Raw genomic sequence first — 20742 nt, forward strand, 5'->3', positions numbered from 1 at the left:
AACTATATTGAAAATAAAAGACTAACTTGGTGTTGTGTTGAGAGTTGAAGGTTGGCGTACTAGACTGGAGAGGGATATAAAACACAGAGAGGCCATTCTTTATACTGTCCGGTAACTTGTAATTTACAGGGTTGGAAGCAAAGCCCTGAAGGTGGCTCAGTAATAGGTCACTTTGGCGAAGTCTGAAATATTTTAATATAGTTACAGAACTGTGAATAAAGTCACATATGCATGTTGTTTGTTATGCAAATATGTGAGATAAAGGCACACTAAGATGATTAATACTTAATGCATATTTTCACATTTAAATTATATGTTTTATCATTTGTGTGTTACTTGAAGTATCTTTAATGTCTTTGTTTAAATAAACTAATATGATATCTGGCCCCGGGGCCATAAAACTTAGATGAGCTCACTTTTGATCTCAGTCTCACTTTTCCACTATTAATTCCTTTGGTAAAAGTGAGACTGAGATCAAAAGTGAGCTCGTCTAAGTTTTATGGCCCCTGAGCCTGATATCCTTGAGATATATAAAAAGTTGACATTTTGAGATGATGTTTAATACAGACTTAGTTAGTGCTATGAGGAACTTCTTTTTTCTGTTGGCCCGAATTGGGCTCCACCTGGACATAGTCAAAGAACATTCACTAGAGAAAGCATCATGTAGGAATTCATAGCTTCCTTCCACAAACATTTCAACATGGGTCTGGTGTTGTCTGCCAAAAAAAAAAAGAAAATTAAATCTATAGACTTTCCTTCCTTGCTGACTAATCCCTGAGGATTTTTTTTTTTTGTTATTGAAACATATATTGGGGAGATTTCTTTCCCAGTTTCTTTCAAAATATCACATATAGTATGCTCATCAAGCAAACAAATTTTAGAGATTTCCTCATCCTTGATAAAATCTGACGAGAAGGATTGATTATAATGAGTTTATTTTACAGAATTCTCTTTTGTTATACACAGGAATATGATTTTACTTTTCTCTAATCAAAATGGAAATGCCAAGGAATTTTTTTTATCCATATTTAGACTCTAACCTGTGCCCCATCATGATCAAGTCTGTTTACTATCAATTTAGGGACACACTTTCACATGTATTAATCAAGTTATCTCCCACTTCTATCCATTATCCTTGTTACTCTTTTATCCATCTTAAAATACATGTATCCCCATATCCATTATACTTTCCCAATTTAAAATTATCTCTCAATCCCACCTAACTTGAAATATCTGAAATCCATATTACAGTAAAACACGCCCATAGCAAACATGCTTATAATGAATTGATGCTTACAGTGAAGTGATTTTCACTCCCCATGGCTTTAAAGTATATGAACTTAATGGATATATGATGAACTTAATGGATATATTGAAGTACGTTAACTTTATAATGAAGCAAAATTGTCCATCCCTGGCACTTCATTATAAGCATGTTTTACTGTACACTTTTATCCTGTTACTTTTTATCCATCTTGAAATATCCCCATATCTATTATACTTTCCCAATTTGAATTATCTTTCAATACCCAATACACTTCTACCTAACTTGAAACATCTAAAATTCATGTTACACTTTTATCTATCCAAAATGTCAATGAATCCCCTTGAAACACTTGTTTATTCTTTAATTATCACTGAATTCCTTTCAAATTTTTTTAAATTTACATTGCATTAACCACCTTGAATGTTCTTCCAATCCCTGTTAAACTTTTGCCTACTTGACATATCCCACACCCCATTTCACATTTATATGTGTTTCTACCTTGAATTATCCTGTGGCCAGGCAGCTGTCGCACAGTACTCAATCTTGACATAGTCCCTCCATAGCAATGCCAGCTCTACCTTGATCTGAGTTTCTCCTGAAAAAATGAATCTTCAGTTAAAGAATCTTACAAAAAAAGCTTTTAACCTCCAAATGTGAGAACTTGGATCTGGTCACTGAATCTTTCGTAAAATTTATCAACTGTCTACCCTTGCACTGAAAATAACATCTGTAATTAATTACAATGTCATATCTTCAGAGTTGCATTCATTGAGAAAGGGGAGGAAATTTGTATCCTTGGTCATAAGCAATATCTTTTAAGGTATTCCAATCCTTAGTTTCTGAAAATCAGCGGTTAAGCGATTGAAAATGCTCCCCAAAAAAAGTCTCTGAATTTCTTGCATAAAAAGATTTCAATTTCAAGTTTCATTTTAAGACTTTTTTTCATTAAATAATAATTATAAGAGTTATCGTTCCTGACTGAAGAGCTGATATCCTTAAAAGCAATCAGGTATCTAACTATATTTCCATACTTGTACCATTTCATTTGTGACAAATCAGAGCATGAGGAGGTTCTTACTTTACCTCTTAAGAAGATGATATTTCTGAGGGTGAACCCCTCTCTAAGTCGGATAGACAGGACACTGGAGAGAGAGGTGTTCAGTTTAACGTCCATCTGCCTCTTCCTCTCAATGGGAATTAGGTCTGGGTAATCTTTAAGGGGATGTGCATACACACTGATAAAGAAAAAAAAGCTGTATTTTAATATACCAGTACTTTAGACACACTTTTTTTCCCTTGTGGGATTAATTTACATTATGCACACAGTCACAATTTTTCGTGGAAATTTGTCTGTCACAGAGTACTTAAATTGCATTAAGGACATGTAATGACACTCAAAGAAATGCACATAACTTTCCACCCAGATTGAACACAAATTGTGATTCTGTGGAATTATAACCCTGTGGAAAAAAGTGCCGGCATGTTTACAGTATATAACCAAATTATGCAAGAAATCAATTGTACATAAATCTGCAATTTTTTTTCTTTTGGATTAAGAGCAAATAATATAGCATGGTAAATTTATCATTATAGTCAATGAAACATTAAATTAAAAAAGAAATAAAAAACTTTTTTGTTTGCAAAACACTGTTGGGTGGGATAAAAACTTTAACAAACATAAACAAAGAAAGTGGAGGGGTAGCTTCCATCACCTACAGTGTATGAAATGAGATTCTTACTTTATATAGGAACAGACACTATTGTTGTACCCTGGCAGAACATGCAGAGGTTCTCTTATGGATTTCTGGAAACTCCAGATCAGAAGCTTTCTGTGGTAATCTTCTTTCTGAAATGTAATCATTTAATTTGTAATTCATCAAATGAACAACTGCATGTTGGAAAGATTTTGCTCCAAGTTACTTTCATCCAAATGCACTAAAAAGTAGATAAAATTGTTGAGAATATTGGGAAATCATTTTGATTAATGGGGGGGGGGGGGTCTATGATGTGGGCAATTAAAATTTCATTATTTCATTGGGGCATAATGAAAGATTTAATGAACTGAAACATTGACAGCTATTAATCATGGGGACATCAATTCACGGGTAAAAAAATCCATAAACACTGGTCTTTTACCAACTATGATGATACCACAAACAGAAACTTGCATATTTAAATATTTGGTTCTTTGTTAGTTTAGAATTTATAAGTGTACCTCATCATGAGGATCTCCTATATATGTTCCAAAAGTGGTCGATGAAATGAACTGCAACAGTTCCACATGAGGAACCAGCCCAAAGGAGCAACGGGCACACTGGGTTTGTCCAATCCTCAGAAATGAGCATGCTATGGTGCTACTCCTTAGCTGGGCCAGCAGAGTGTCAAATAGATTTAAATCTGTCACTCCCAGCATTCCATCAGTCACAACAACTATTCCTGCAAAATTAGAAGATAAATGAGAACTTGACATTGTTGACATGGTGACCATCTAGAAAGGGCCCCGTGTTTAAGAAAAGGACAATAGGATGAAAGGGAGATCTAAAGGATTGTATTTGGAGAAGACCATTTTGTACTTAGAAAGTTTTGTCTCAGTGTTAAGGAGAAAGAAACTTGGTTTAAGGTCACTGCACACCCTCTACAGAAAAACTTTGAGCCAGGTAGGGCCCAGGGGAGAGAAAAAATGCACCAGACAAGGATTTTTTGACCTTGAACTTTGATCTAAAAATGTTGTTCAGATCACTGCATATCCTCTACCCATGGCCAGTCTCTGAGTGAATTTTCTGCCAGGAAGGGCCAACAGGAGAGAAAATACTCGGAATAATTTATATGACCTTGACCATTGACCTAAAAACTTGGCTGAAGGTCACTCCACACCCTCTACCCACAGTCACTCTATGGATAAAGTTTGAGTCAGCTAGGAGAAAAAATACTGTGGAATCATCATGATTGTTCGTGGATTTCTTGGGTCACCCTTACCCATGAATTTACATCCCCACGAATGTTTATTTTGTAAACACTGATTCGTTGAATCTACCATATGAACGAGTAACCAACAAAATTATGTCCCTACGAACAAGTAAAATTTTGCTTGCCCATGAACATTCACCCCCTACAAATTAAAATGATTCCACAGTTTACTCCATCCAAAGATTTTACACATGAAGGTTTCTTGACCTTGACCTTTGATCTAAAAAAATATTTAAAGGGCACTGCACACCCAAGGGCACTATAGGGGTGAAACTTACACCAAGCTGGGTCAACAGGAGAGAAAATGTTCAGACAAGGTTTTTACACAGACAGGTTTGGACCTTGACCTTTAATTTGAAAATTGGTTGAAGGTTAAGTTAGAAAATTGTTTCAATGTTACTGCACACCCTCTACCCCTGGGGACTTTATTGGTGAAGTTTGAGCAAGACAGGTGCATATTTTCTTTCCAATTGGGAGAGAAAATATGCTCCTGACAAAGTAAATAGGATGGACAGACTGATTACTATAGGGCACCCACAGAGCAGGACCCTTTTTAGCACCATTACTAACATTGATAGATGTTTGAATGTACATTGTATATTTACATACATGATGCACTAAGCAAAAACCCCACTTAACTAAAAATATTGGCATTTTTATTTTTTTATTGATTGTTGTAGAGCCTTTCTTTTTCTTTCTAATGATATATAATATGTTAAGACATTAAAACGTCGCATGAAAATGAATGCATGAGTATATACTTTGACGTACATCAACATACTTTGACTTACATCAACAGCACTAATAATCATAATGTCAAATATATGTACAATATGTATGAAACACTGTAAATGGGTACATATTTAAATGACAATATTATAAATGTGTCTATCTCATTTGGATTTAATTCAAAATCATGAATAAGTCTCATCATAATATTAATATTATTTAGGGATGTCAATTTTGTCCATAATTCATATTCGAATATTCAATGAAAGTATTCGAATATATTCGAATATTCGATTAAATAAATAAAATCTGTTTTATTTTAAATATGCATCATCCTACTCTCATGAAAGGTTTAGCGTAGGTATACTTATAATGGAAGTAAAATTGTATGAAGACTTTTGTAGGTGTACAATAAGAAATTCCATTTGATATTTGTCAATGTTTGAAATAAATAATTGATTTAAATGTAGAAAAGTATAATTTTAACAAATGAAACGTGTATTTATAGTATCTCCAACTGAGAAACCAGTCGTCTTACATGTACAAAAGGCAAGATAGTCGTAACGGTATACTGTTCGGATTTCAATACGTGTAATAAATTACAATTATCTGCCTGATAAGAGATATTGTTATAATCTTTGATACAATGTAAACAAATATTTCCATAGACAATTTTCCTAGGTAATTAACTAATTTCCCGATAATGAATATAAAATTCAGGATTATGTACAACCCGAGATAATCAAGTAATTTACACATTTATTCTGAAATTAAGCCCTTTACAATATTAATTACAGATTAATTCTATCTGACATTCATTCAATGATCAATTAATTTTATTTTGATAAGTATACTCTTCACGACTTTTAGACATTCTTAGATTTCATTTGTTGTCCTCGATTCTAGATACGATCGTATCTAACTAATAAAAACTATGAAAGTACGTTTTGTATTATACATAAAGTATTATTGTATAATTCTTTAACACCTTACTCAAAACAAAATACATGTAATTTAGTAGATTTATAAGATAAGAAATAAGTAGAAGAAATGAGGCGATCGAAATTGATCGCTAGTAAATTTCAGCACTGTTCTAATCAAAATTTAGTAATCACAGTACCTCTTCTTATGAAATCTGAAAATCACCGAATATTCGAATCTTAAATTCATATTCGAATATCAACTCATCGAATGAATATTCGAATGTTCGAATATTCGTTGCCATCCCTAATATTATTATATAATATTATATTATAATATTATAATGATTATAATCAATAACAAATATACTCAAAACCAAGACAAGTGAAATGATTTTGAAAAAGAAAGGGGTTTGGGTGGCTGCCTAAACTTAAAAATCCTATTTTGTGGAGAGGGAGGGAGATTACAGTTTTTATACAACAATGCCAGAATTTGACCTCACTGCAACAAAAAGTGGGGGGGGGGGGGGGGGGGGGGCTTTCAATGTAAATTCTAATACATGTACATGTACCAAAATCTACGGCACAAGACTATTCTTGAAGAAAGAGGGTCTGTCCTCCTCCTACCAGTACTTTTTGACTGGCCTGCATAAAAACATAGTACTGTATTAATGTATGTTCATTGTTTTATTAACAATACAAGGTACTTGAAATCTAAAAGAGTATTACAGATTTTATTCTCTCCAATGTTACAATAAAACTTAATTGAACACTTTTCTTAAACAATTTACATGTACCTGTATAAGTTTCAAATGTGCTAAAATGGAACAAAAAATGTATATATATTTAAAAATACAATGTTTACTGGGATCAACTATGGTTTAATATGTCTGAAAGCTAATATTTACTTTTATTTCTGACTTGTTATTACGATATTCTGAATCCAATTAATAAAATATTTAGGTCCCTTGGAAACAGATTAGAAACATTGAAACTTAAAAGAGAAAACGAATGGAACTGACAGTCAAATATATGTATGAGTTATTGATTATAAAAGAAAAGCTTAGTTTAGCAGGCAATATCATATATTTACATATTTCATATATTTGATGTTCGATAAATAAATCCTGTATTTTATCTCATTGCAAATGGCCCCTTTTGATCATAAATTTGCGTAAAATATCTGTTTTGTGCAAATGATCTTTAGATTCTCTGTCTTACATATATATCTCAAATAAAGGCATATTCCCACAAAATGTATTTCGCTGCAAATATTCGAAATACATATACTGCAATTTTGACAGGAAAATTTGACTGACATTGTTTAATATTGTTTAATATTATCAGAGTATTTATCAAATAAAATAGTTTAAACTTTCATAATTTGAAATGCATTTTCATTCATCGAACAGAAGAAAAAAGACCTTTTCTCAAGAGTAGTTGTTGAATGTTAGAAGTAAAATATATGTAGAAAAGAAAATTAAAGGTTAGAATAAAATAATGAAAGTAATTGAAAAGGATTTTGATAACCTTTCTCTAACAATATACTGAACTTCCCTCTCGTATGGTTGTTCTAAGTTAGAGACCTGAATGAGGATCAGAGACTGCATTTCCACCTGCTGCACCCGGAGTCAGCGATTTTAAAAGGGCTGACATGATTGATAACTGTGATCACGACAAGTAAAAAGTCATCTCCTTACTAGATTTGTTTTATTTTCATGTTTTGGTACATCAATCATACACTCAGAGAATAATAACATATTGGGATGATTTATAATTTTTCATCGATTTCATGGTGAATACATCATAACATTTGTATTCATCAATATTTTAGCAACGTTAGCAAACATTTGCCAGTTTCATATATATATTGTTTTATTTAAATGTGTGTACCCTTTTCATTAACTGATCATGCACACATTACAATGAAGTACAAAATCACAACTAATATTTTTTCGTAATTCAAAGTCCATGAATTTTTGCATTTCAGCTTGCATGGAAATCTTTACCATAGCTACACATACAAAGGAATTGAAAGAGCTAGAGCAGGCATGTGGCATCAAAGGAAGAGAGGGAAGATCCCCAGCTTCTTTTTGGATATGATAACATGGGAAGGTGTTAGACCATACAACAGTAACACAATAACATATGAGAGGCCTAAACAACCTTCCAATGAAAACTTTCTTAATTACTAAATTAACAGCAAAAGACCATTTTCAGAAGGAAGCTAGGACAGCCATCCTTTCCCCCTTATACTACATGTCTGAAGAGTATTGCATTTTATTTACTTGTCTATATTCTTGGCTAGTTTATAAGCGTTGTTCCCTTGCACAAACAATAAAATTAAAAACAATACTCTAATTATTTTTGACAAATGAGTGTGATTTATTTTTTTATTTCATACTACCCTGGATTTCATTGTGTGATTAGAAAAAAGGCTTATTTTATTGAACTTAGAATAAGGCTTATATTTTAAATTCATGGCTGGATCTGACCTTTGTAGTCAATTTGTGGATTTTAAAGACCTAATTACCCTTCGTTCAAACCGATGAATGGCTGCTGCTACAACATGGAATAGAAAAAGGTACCAGAAAGATAATATAACAAACTATATTAGAAAGAAGTCATTTTTTTCATAGCAGTGTTAAAATTTTAAATTCAAAACTAGATGTGGCTTTTTTATTTAAGTGCTTTTGGTGCCATGATTAAACAGATGGACATCAGATTCAAAATTTTTACAGGAATTTCTTGGCATCACTAGACTTCTTGCAAAATATATACCAAGGACTTCATGGTAAAATGGAAAGATCATGCAGACCCTTGATGGACACAATTTCTCAAAGAATGCACCCAATTATACAACAACCAAGAATCCTCCTCAGAGTATAGAACAACATTCCCCAATTCTGCTCAATCATTTGTTTTGGTATTATTTGCAGCTTTGAGTCACATCATTTAGACCTGAATGATTTTTTAAGCGAGTGGCTTTCAAAATGGCAAGCCATGTGATCAAACATAGGTAATCAGAGATTACAGAGCTCACCTCAACGAATGTTGTCTTTAAGTAAGGCAAAGTCGCACACTTAACTAATAATCTAGGAGTGTGCATCCCTAGATGCAACATTTATGCAATTTTGGTCTGATAGGGCTTGGGAATAGACTTATCTGAAAACTTAAAACTAGTCACTCATCCAGAAAATGTAACTCAAATCCAGCATCCGAAGCAAGTTTTGAGATTGTTCGTCCCTTGATGCATCATTCATGCAAGTTTGGTTCAGATAGGCCTTATAGTTACTTGGAAATGAGATCTGCTCCAAAAACTTTAACCTGGTTACTCATCCGGAAAATGTAGGTCAGATCCAGCATCCGAAGCAAGTCCAGTAGTGTGAATCCTTAGATGTATCATCCATGCAAGTTTGGTCAATATAGGGTTTATAGTTACTTGGAAATGACATCTGCTCAAATAACTTTAACCTGGTCACTCATCTGGAAAATATAAGTCAAATCCAGCATCCAAAGCAAGTCCAGTAGTGTGCATCCTTAGATGTATCATCCATGCAAGTTTAGTCAATATAGGGCTTATAGTTACTTGGAAATGACATCTGCTCCAAAAACTTTAACCTGGTCACTCATCCCAAAAATTTAGGTCAGATCCAGCATCCGAAGCAAGTCTAGTAGTGTGCATCCTTCGATGTATCATCCATGCAAGTTTAGTCAATACAGGGCTTATAGTTACTTGGAAATGAGATCTGCTCCAAAAACTTTAACCTGGTTACTCATCTGGAAAATATAGGTCAGATCCAGCATCCGAAGCAAGTCCAGTAGTGTGAATCCTTAGATGTATCATCCATGCAAGTTTGGTCAATATAGGGTTTATAGATACTTGGAAATGACATCTGCTCCAAAAATTTAACCTGGTCACTCATCCATAAAATATAGGTCAGATTCTGCATCCGAAGCAAGTCCAGTAGTGTGCATCCTTAGATGTATCATCCATGCAAGTTTGGTCAATATAGGGCTTATAGTTATTTGGAAATGAGATCTGCTCCAAAAACCTTAACCTGGTCACTCATCCGGAAAATATAGGTCAGATCCACATCCGAAGCAAGTCCAGTAGTGTGCATCCTTAGATGTATCATCCATGCAAGTTTGGTCAATATAGGGCTTATAGTTACTTGGTAATGAGATCTACTTCAAAAACTTTAACCTAGTCACTCATCCGGAAAATGTAGGTCAGATCCAGCATCCGAAGCAAGTCCAGTAGTGTGCATCCTTAGATGTATCATCCATGCAAGTTTGGTCAAAATAGGGCTTATAGTTACTTGGAAATGAGACCTGCTCCAAAAACTTTAACCTGCTCCAAAAACATTAACCTGGTCATTCTTTAGCTGAAATTGCAGCATCTGAAACCTTGACTGGTACAATAAAACACACTAGAAGCATCCTCCATGCATCTCTAACTAATATAGGCCATAGAAGTACTTGAAAAGAAAACTGCTCCAAAAACCTTAACCTGGGATGCCGATGCCAACGCTGAGGGTATTACATAAGCTCCCCCAACTTCGTTGAGGTGAGCTAAAAATGAATTCTGTAGAAAAGTGGCAGGTGAGAGATGGAGTACAAAAGTGGTAGAGTTAACATGTCTTCTATTGATTAAGTATGGATACACAGACACAAGTTAATTACACCTACCCGCACTAGAGTTCTCTGGCAGTAACTGTAAAGCAAAGAACCCCTGTCTAAGTAAGTTAATGATGCCAGCCTCAGGATTAATGGCCGATTCAGCCGACTTGTTTCTAGTTCGTGGTTTCTGTTCTGGGTTTGAATTCTCCACCCTCGATAAGCTGTCTCCAAGATTTGTCTAATCATGAAAAAAAATGTTGTCATAATGATGGATCAAGTGCTGAGTGATGTCACAAACCTAAGTTGGGCTATTTTGAAAGTTCTTGAAAAAATCTGGTATGTGCTGACTAAATGATTACACATTTGTTGCATTAGTTACTAGTTTAAGAATTCCTTCCTGAAATGACTTTAATCAGGGGTGTGCAATTATGATGGCCCGACGCCAGGGGCTACCGATATTAGAGGTCGGGCAAGGAAACATCAGTGCTGCCTTAGTCCGTCAGGCTAGCAGATCCACTTGTAAAATGGTAAAAACAAGAGCAAACACATTATCAATTGTACAAGTGTCAGTATTATGTCAACCAAATTTCTGTACAATTTAACTTTGTTGCCAAATCAAAATCCTCAGTCCATTTTAATGTATATGCATTGTGCATTGCTAGGGATAGTCAGTTAGCGTCAAAAAGACATGTAACTGGTTACACTAACAAGGTTAATTAAGGTGACTAACATATGTAGAAGCTCCCAAACAAATAACTTAATGATAAAATATATAAAATTGCCATTGTTTTGCATATATATTAAAATAAGACTTCCTTTCTAGGCTTTGTGCTATATTTACATGTACATGGAACATTTATCATTCTGTCAGTATGGGCTAGTTACTGACTACCTTGGACTAGTAACTTTGTTACTGCAACTAGCCCCTGGGCTAGTACCCAATTTTTGTAATTGCACACTCCTGCTTTAATGTTAGATATTTTCCATGTTTTAATTTGTTGTCATATCAAATTCACCTTAATTATTCAATGGCTACCAACTCTTTATTTACCAGGAATATATTTCATAAGATTTGTCCTGGTTTTATGCTGTACATGCATAAATCTTCTACCTAGAGTAGGAACCAATATTTTTACTAGATTTACACCCTTACTGGCAGTTAAGCTTTATTTTGTGATACAGGATGACAGATCTCACCATGTCTGGAGTGGGCAGATTGATGTCGTTGTACAAACTCTGCTCAAAGACCTGTAGGCCATTTCTTACTGCATCTAACACCACAGCAACATTGGCAGCGGTCACTCTAATGCCCTGAACTAAAACCTGTCAATAGGCAAATCATCTTATGATCAGTTTGATCAAGGATTGTCAATGCTCACAAACAGTAACAGATACAATCTCTACATACTCTGTAATTTAAATTTCTGATATTTTTTTATTAATTCTACATAGTAAGTAAATCTGCTGACTACTTCATCTATAAAACACTCAACCCTTGAAACCTCTAAGTTCTTTTGACATTTTTTTAAATTTTGACTTTGGCATTGTTTTTTATTGGTCTTCATAGTTTAAGGCTGAAAAAAAATTTTGTAAGGAAAAATGCACACATGAAAGATCAAATGGTAAAGGGTGAGTATGACTAAAACAGACAAGCTGATTTCCTTCCTTATAAATTGTGACATACCTGGTTTGTTGTACAGACCACCATAGGGGTATGAGCTATGACAGTGATAAACAGCTCGGACTCAAACAGCAGGTTTGTCCCAGGAAGTGGAAACTGTCAACAGAAGGGCATCATTTGTAAAACATGCACAAAAAGACAAGAAAGAAAAATTGTAGAATGCATCCCCCAAGATGCATGATTTATAATTGTGAGTTCAAATCCATATGGATTTAATTTTGATGACAATGAGATACAAGTATTACTTAAAATTCAAGTTGAAACTAATATGCAAAGAGACCTATCCTAATCAAAATACCCAGATTTTGATCAGTTACTATTTTAAACATCTATGAATATGAATTAGCATAAACAGCATTTTTCAAAAGGCTTTGCTTTAATGAGAAATTCATGCACTTAACTCTTTCCTTAAATTATTTGATGCTGGGACTTTTCAGTGATTTTTATATTTTGTGACCACATTTGAATTGGGTGAATCTATCAATGAGTTATTGTTTAACCCAGAACTCATGATTCCAAAGTTATGACACTCATATACCTGTATGGTGAAATAAACATGAAATGAAATCATTTATTATATGTACAATATTTCTGCACATTTAAATCTATACAGAAGTTCCTTACTGGTTTCACCAATCCAAGCAAGCATTTCTTCAAGCTGTCAAAAATCTTGTCTGCAAACACTTCTCCAGTTTTCAAGTCCTTAAAATGAAATTTAAATTCTTGAAAGTTTTATCAATACACTTCAATTCAAATGAAATCATTTCAAACTTTGTAAAAACAAAATTTTTGAATTTTGAAATTTCCATATTCAGAAATGATTATCTTGTAAATCATTAAACATGACTAATGAATTACTATAGATATAACACTAACATTCTTACATCACTTAACTGTACATATTCTTTTTTCAATTTGCAGTCCTCATATCCAAGCATACATTACACAGAGAAAGTTATATGTTAACAGAAAAAGTCCTCATCTGTTTTTGACTTCTGTAAATTCAGTTATAAATATTGTTTAACTTAAAATTGTGAAGAATAAAACAAAAACATACCACAGAGAGTGCCGAGGGGCTGAAGTCTAACACAAAGACAAGTCTGTATCTCTTAGCAATGAAATGAATCACAGTGGAGGGTACAAGGCGGAAACTAATGGAGGTACCCTCTGTCTGTGATGGGGAGGAGTTGGGGGAATCATCATTCCCAAAGCGGATCACTGCTTCCTCCTCCATTACCACCCCCACCACAGTCAGTTCTTTGTTGGTCTCCTCCTGAAAACATGGACAAATTTTTTTTCATTAAATTTACAATGTAAATATGATTTCAACAACTGAATTTCCTAGGTATCTCCAAAGTAGCATAATAAGGGGCAAGTAATGCCAATTTAAACTGAATGATAATTTAAACGATTTATGCTGCAACATGTATGCATAGTTTCTGATATCAAAATATATATATACCAATTATAATAGTAAGTTTTTTTTCCAGTTAATATATATTTTGTAATTCAATAACAAAGAAATTGTATATTTTGATAAGTTTTTAAGCTTTTTTTCATAAATGCTTTTATTATTACTACTATCTTGATTTGGAAAAACTGGACTTATAAATGTTTTGTGTGGAATACATGTATGTCTGCGACTATGCTCTGTTATGTTGAAAAGTATCAAAATTTCAGCTGTTATTTGATGTAATTATATTCAATAAGGGAAAATGCACCAAGGAGGCAAAGTCCATTACACCTGAATGCATATGTATTACTTGACACATTTGAATTTCAGTTCAATAGTTAATTACATTTCCATCCAAAATTATTCTGGAACATATAGTTATCATATATAATCTATTAAAGTACATTGTATTATAAACACAAAATAGACAATGATATATCACAGAACAGTTTCAAACACCTTGATTTCAGCATGTCATGCATGCCTTTGAGAAAACCACTTACCAGACATGATTCCGGTGAAAATTCCAATACCGAGTTGATGTGACGAAAAAACCATGATGCTCTTATGTTCCTTGATATTCTGTAATCTTTTTTCATTAATAGGTAGACGTCTTTGGCTGGCAGCACCTATAAAAATAATATTTACACCAACAGTGACTACAGATCATGGCCAGTCAGCTGATTTACTGAGGAAATTCGATCTGCAAAATATGACTTTTAGACTTACTCTTTCTTCAGTTCCATTTTCACTATCGCTCTCTGAGTCTCCCATTCTTGCAGGAAAAATTCAAGTCATCAAAGGTCTCTCTTCAATGCAATGCTTGCAATCTGCATCATGCTTCATTATTTACGGTAGAATTCTTCTGTATCATTACATCACTCACCATCCACTAACATCGTGTTTACAAATATAGATCTAGGTCAATAATCTTGGTCAGTGAAAAGCTTGTCAAATTTCTAACCCGAGGGAAATTTTTATATGATCACTATTTGCTTTTTTTTTTTTTTTTTTTTTTTTTTTTAAATAATAAAATTACTCCCACTTTAACTATTAGATAAGACTATTTGCGATAAGCTTTTAAAAAAGAAATTCTCTTGCGTTAGTTAGAGGAGTTTTTTTGGGGTTTTTTTAAACATACATGTAGGCCTTACATATTATTAAAAAAATGATTGACTGACCCTCCTCAACCAATTAAGGCAAAGCAAAGTAGGAAAACAAACGAGCAAACAAACAAACAAACGAAAGAACAATAATTTATAATTAAACATTCCATAAAATAAAAAAACATATTATAGCATACTAAAAGTAGTGCGCTGCTAATTTTCAATTGAGGAATTCTATTCAAAATCAACAAAAACTTAACAAATGCAGCATAGAAAGAACTAATCCGTTTTTTCCCGGACTGTTAAATACACAAATTAATCTTCGCACATACTTACTGTTAACACCGGTAAACAAATAAGGAATTGCGAATATTTCTCATACATGTATTTATTTTCATTTTATATACAGGTGCACGGGAGGGGGGGGGGGCAGTCCCCACTCTTTTCTCAAACATAAATTTTTAATGTTGAAAATGTTCATTGAAAGGCAGGTTCCCCCTCCCCCACCCCCACTTTTTGTTGCGGTGTAGTTAAATCATGATAATGCGGTAATATTAATGTATTGATAAAATTTGGTTGTGAAAAAGGGTCTTTCATTTATTTTATAAAAACAATTTTAATTGCCAATGAGTACATGGCCAAAAAAAAATTAAAAAAATAAATAAAAAAAAAAACAAATGGCGTTAGGGGGCGAGATCAAAAGATCGATGTCGGATAAAAAGCAAAATTCAAATAGTAAGGAGGGGGTCAGGGGCGGGGTGGGATGGGGGTTGAGAGCCCACCCACCCCCCACCCCCACCCCCAAAGTTGTTGCCCGACATCGATGGTGTGTATTGTGCGCCTCAACCATATTGTGCACGTCTATCAAAATTCTCACTACTATTGAAATATGTATATAACATATAATAATATGTAATCATGTATAAGAATAGTGAAGCAAATTTATCAAACACTTATTTTTGTCCCCCGCTTTCGCGAAAGTGAGGAGCCATTAAACCTCATCCATCTGTCTTTATTTTCTGTCTGTTCTTCAGATATTCTTTCATAGTTTTTTCACAGATGCATTACTTGTGACAAGATATGTTCCGGATTCTATTATGATTATTTGACCTCATGACCTTGATCTTGAAGTTTGATGCAGTTTTGAGAAGCTTTGATCGTTGCCATAACTGTTATTAATTCAATAATTTATGTCTTTTTTTGTATGATGCACAGACAACACAGGAAACACAAACAAGACAGTTACAATACGTCATAAATAATTGCATCTTAACCACTGAGACACCTTTGAATTTGCTTGTTTAATCTGCGCTGTACTATAAGCACCCTGAGAAATGATAAACTTTTCGTATTCTTGGGTCATTGTTTAAATTTAGTTTAAACCATATTTTATTTGAAGATGACAAGCAGAAAAGACAGGCAAGAATACAGAAAATCAAAAAGGATTCGGAAACAAGTTTTAATAACTTATACTAATCCGTTTCCTTATTATTTATGATTAAGATGACAGACCCTTATTAGATAGTTACAAAACACGGTTTTAAGTTGCTTAAAAATAATATTTGAAATTTACATACAAGTTAAATTAGTAATCAAGTCGATTCACACAAATGAATGACGTTCAGATTATACATAGGAAATCTAATGGATTTGTATGATGTGTACATGTATGTATGAGAGAGAAAAACCTGCAGAATATGGTTGACTTCACAGAAAAAAAATAATTAAAGATTAAATACAGGTGTGGTAATGTGGTAACAAATATTTTAAAATACCAAGTGGAAGAAAATGAAAAAATGACGCTTGCTGCATACACTTAAGAGGATATACACAAGTACATGCCCATGGGGGAGGGAGTAGTGAATAAATACTAAGGGAAAACTTTTTGGTAGCTACAATATATTTTTGGACAGATTTAAAGATCGCAACATTTTCTCTTTAAATTTGAATTTTATGAAACAGCACACATAATATTGATTTTTTTTCTGTCCTGAAGTACTAGCGCTGCATATGTTTGCATACTATAGAGATAATGTTTCCTGAATAATTAAAGCTGAAAGCTTTTTATTCTTTCGAAAAGTACTATCTTGGAAGAAGTTAATGGGCTCTTGAATATATTTGTGTCAGAAAATTTGACCCCGATTTAACAGTCCATGTGACTACTGTAACTTCAAAGATACTTAAAATTAATTTTGGTCAAGGCAAAGAAATGGGACGGTTAAATGCAAGCACATCGAGTACTTATTCCTATGTACTCACAGCTCTTCAACCGAAGCTTTTAATGGTAACTTGGCACAAGTAAGCTAATATTAAAAAAGAGTGTTTTTATTTATATTCAGTTTTTTTAAAAAGGCAATAATTCAACGAGACCAGTAATTCAATTATGGCGCGCAATACAATGTAGTTGAATTATTGCTCTCTTCCATTGACTTATTGTGCCCATAAATTCGTTGATAGAGTCAAGTCATTTGAAGGGAAAACAATTTAATTATTGCCTACATCAAATCAGCATTTAAGTAATTATACCAACAATTTGTTTAATAATGATGAATTGAAGATTTCACTATTTACTTGTGAAGATCTTTGAATTATTGCTGGCGTCAGATAAATTGATGATTTCTTAAAAAATGAAAGATACATTCAGTTGTTTGAATTTACGTAAATTTGGCGCTCCATCCTTGTACCAATAAGAAAAGTAGAAGGATGATCATAATCTTTGAGAAACTCCTAGTGTCAGTGTCAAAATCTGAAGAATTCTACCTTGTTACAACACAAAAAGAAAGAACACTTTAATGATATTAGTCTTGTTACCAGGCAAAATGTAATAACAACGAAAAATGTAATTAACTGACATTATCATATTTTGCGTCGAGATCATCACAGAATGTAATTACGTAAAATATAATGACACACTTTTTGGATTATTATATTTTTCATTATTAGATTATACGTCAAGTTAAAACGCAGAATATAATAACGCAAAATGTATAAATACACTTTTTTGATTATTAAATTTTGCGTTGTTACATTTTGGGCCGTAGTAATGAAATATGAAAAAAAACGAACAGTATTCAAGCTCAAAGTCCAATTAAACAACACAAATCGGGAGCAGAGCAAACACGGACCTCCAAAAACATCAGAGGCGGGATCAGGCGCCATGGAAGAGTAAGCATCCCCTGCCGACCGGTCTCACCCACTGTGTGCTCCTTGTCATGATCGAGTAAACGGAACAATCTGTAGAATTGTCAATGTGTAAATAATGGCCTAACAATTTGTATGCAAAACGTCAGTCAGCATTTGACCTAATGATAGATTGTATTTTGTATGCTGGTAAGGTCATTGAATCGACCATAGAACTTGAGAAATGACGACTTTAAACAAGCAGTCTCTGCTGATATCCTTGTATCAATCAACTTGTTGGTTAATAGCTTGCCTCGATTCAAAAATTGGTCGTACGGAGAACATGCTCTTGCGTATCGAATCAACAGGGAGACATAAACCCCATATGAAGGTGATAAGGGTATATTGCTACTTAAGTAGGAGAATTAAGTTGACGATAGAAACGTTGATGTCATCATAAACTTTTGTTGTTAGGTTACCATAATTAACATCTTTTTCCAGTAAAATATCCAAATATGAAACAGATGTGTCTGACTCTGTGGGTTGTTTTTTTTTTCAAGTTCACTGGGATATATCGAATCGATATATGAATGGAAGTAACTATTGTTAATTGATAATACGTCGTCGATGTATCTAAATGTCGAGTTAAAGGCCACAGCAAGCGTTTTCTTCCTCTCATGTAGAAGTTTTAGAATAAATTCGGATTCATATGAATACAAAAAATAGGTCAGCTAATAACGGAGCGCAATTGGTACCCATGAGAATTCCAACAAATTGTTGGTAGATCTGGTCTTCAAAAAACTACATATTAGAAATTGTCAATCAGAAACTAATATCAACTTCAAAGTACTTGTGTGTACAATCAGAATTTTTTTTAACAAAATAATTTTGCAAATGACCAATGACAAGGTAAGTATATTTACGAGTTCCATTTTTATTTAAAAAAAAAGCAGCTGTCTATGATGAATTAAAAAGCCTGGACTTTAATTTATCATGGGGAATGGTTGTATACAGTCTTGAAAAGTCGTATGTTTTATAATGTTATTGATTTTGGTAACGCAGAATGTAAAATTGCGAAATATAATGAATGCAATGATCGCTTATTATTTCCAAAATTAAATGCATATTTCTTAGAAATTGAGAATACAGTATGTTGCAATTAATTAAATTTTCTTTATACAACTTTGACTACCTCATTCAAACTATTCCTAAATTTCCTGTCGGTATACGTTTTTTATTGATCCTGAGGCAAAGGTTATTAAAACAAAATGTCACAGTCCTTGTAAGTTGCCATAACAAAATGATAATCATATTTTCGAACTTTTGGACGTTTTCTTGTATTGAATCATTGTTCTTATTCCTCATTTTTTAAAAAATATAAATAGAACAGGATTTAATTTTTATATCTACTGTTTACACGTTTATGTTAACGTATTCCTGTTATATTTTATATTCTTTAACTTGTTGCGCCTCGTGAAATGGTTTCTCCCTGAATTAGGAGTTATAAGTTTCTAACTCTAGTAACACAAGTAATTATTTTAATAAGAATTGCGTAAAATTAGGAACACAAAATGTGAATATACATGTATTTATAAGAGATTCTTTTGTATTGACAAATTTTTGAAACATCAGGAAATGTAATTTTAAAAGTCCCCAATGATATCTAAATTTTAATATTAAATCCATAGAGTGTGATATCACATTTGGCGTTAATGTTAACCTCCATGCAATATGTAATAACGCAAAAAATAATCCAAAAAGTGCGTTAAATTACAATCTGCTTTGACCTCCACGCAAAATATAATAATCTCAATTTATTACATTTTGCGTCATTATTACATTTTGCTTTGAAGCATTGTATCATACGATGCTTGTTGTCTGACCTGAAGTTATATAACGGCATTATCAAATATAATATTCCATTTGAGTCAGAAGATGCGTGAATCGTCATTGAAATTAGCACCACCATATTTAATTGTTAAATGCCAATATCAATATCTTTTTAATATTTCATGATATTTTATCATTTGAAAATCAAAACAGATGAAATGGTGACAGCGAAATGTTTCTTCATAAAAGTAGGATATTTTGGGGGTCGTTAATCTTTTATATTCTCGTCTATAAAAGTTTTTGTCTATTAAACTGACAAATGAGTTTAACAGAATTCGGTTGTGAAATTTGTCTCATATCATATATGGATAAAAAGAGTAAAGTTACTCTTATATAAATCAATAATTACGTGAAGCTGAAAAATAATACTGAAATAGTAGCAGTTCTGTAAACATGCTTTGTGCCTCCATCGATTCTCAGAAATAATTACCTATAGAACACAGGTTGTTACTAATTAAAAAAAAAATAAACAAAACACAAGTCCTTTGGGTATGGAATCCGGATAGGGCCACGTAGTTCACAATCGCACTATCGAGCATCGACGGTTGGATCACTGGTGATGATGCGATGGTGCGATACCGATGACGCGATGCAGCGCGATGACACTATAATGCGATGACGATGGTTCAATAGAAAGATGAAGCGATAGTAAGTATTGCTTCATCGTCATTGTACCATCGCTCCATTATCATCGCTGCATCGCGTCATCGCTATCGCACCATCGCTTCATCGTACCTTCTCACCATCGTCATCATCATCGCGCTATAGAACTGAAGCTTCATCGTCATGGCACCATCCTTCATCGTCATTGCATTTTCGCGTCATCGCGCACTTTCGAACTAAACCTCGATGGCGACATTGATTGCATGTTAAACCTCATGTTTAATTATGCTAAATCTCACTCTCCAGCTTTTAAAATTGTTAAAAAATATATATATTTACTATACTACAATAGAGTAGATATATGTATATTTTAACAATTAAGC

The 20742-nt window shown here is 33.3% G+C and overlaps 1 protein-coding gene across 1 annotated transcript in view; it reads right to left on the minus strand.

The window, feature by feature from the left end:
* LOC133184168 (KICSTOR complex protein SZT2-like) overlaps nt 1-14447 on the minus strand; it is a 63289-nt gene extending 48842 nt beyond the window's left edge. The window contains exons 1-13 of the mRNA XM_061319071.1: nt 14370-14447; nt 14144-14269; nt 13245-13460; nt 12812-12889; nt 12191-12283; nt 11704-11829; nt 10576-10744; nt 3483-3703; nt 3007-3113; nt 2351-2502; nt 1766-1862; nt 570-716; nt 27-182 (exon numbers count right to left, since the gene is read on the minus strand). Coding sequence (XP_061175055.1) covers nt 27-182; nt 570-716; nt 1766-1862; nt 2351-2502; nt 3007-3113; nt 3483-3703; nt 10576-10744; nt 11704-11829; nt 12191-12283; nt 12812-12889; nt 13245-13460; nt 14144-14269; nt 14370-14414 — 1733 coding nt within the window. The 5' untranslated portion in view covers nt 14415-14447. The remainder of the gene's footprint in view (nt 1-26; nt 183-569; nt 717-1765; nt 1863-2350; nt 2503-3006; nt 3114-3482; nt 3704-10575; nt 10745-11703; nt 11830-12190; nt 12284-12811; nt 12890-13244; nt 13461-14143; nt 14270-14369) is intronic.
* Nucleotides 14448-20742: the final 6295 nt, after the last annotated feature.

Source organism: Saccostrea echinata, unplaced genomic scaffold (assembly GCF_033153115.1).
Source record: "Saccostrea echinata isolate AGI-Se365-2 ecotype Australia unplaced genomic scaffold, CSIRO_AGI_Sech_v1 ptg000010l, whole genome shotgun sequence".
Lineage (NCBI taxonomy): Eukaryota > Metazoa > Mollusca > Bivalvia > Ostreida > Ostreidae > Saccostrea > Saccostrea echinata.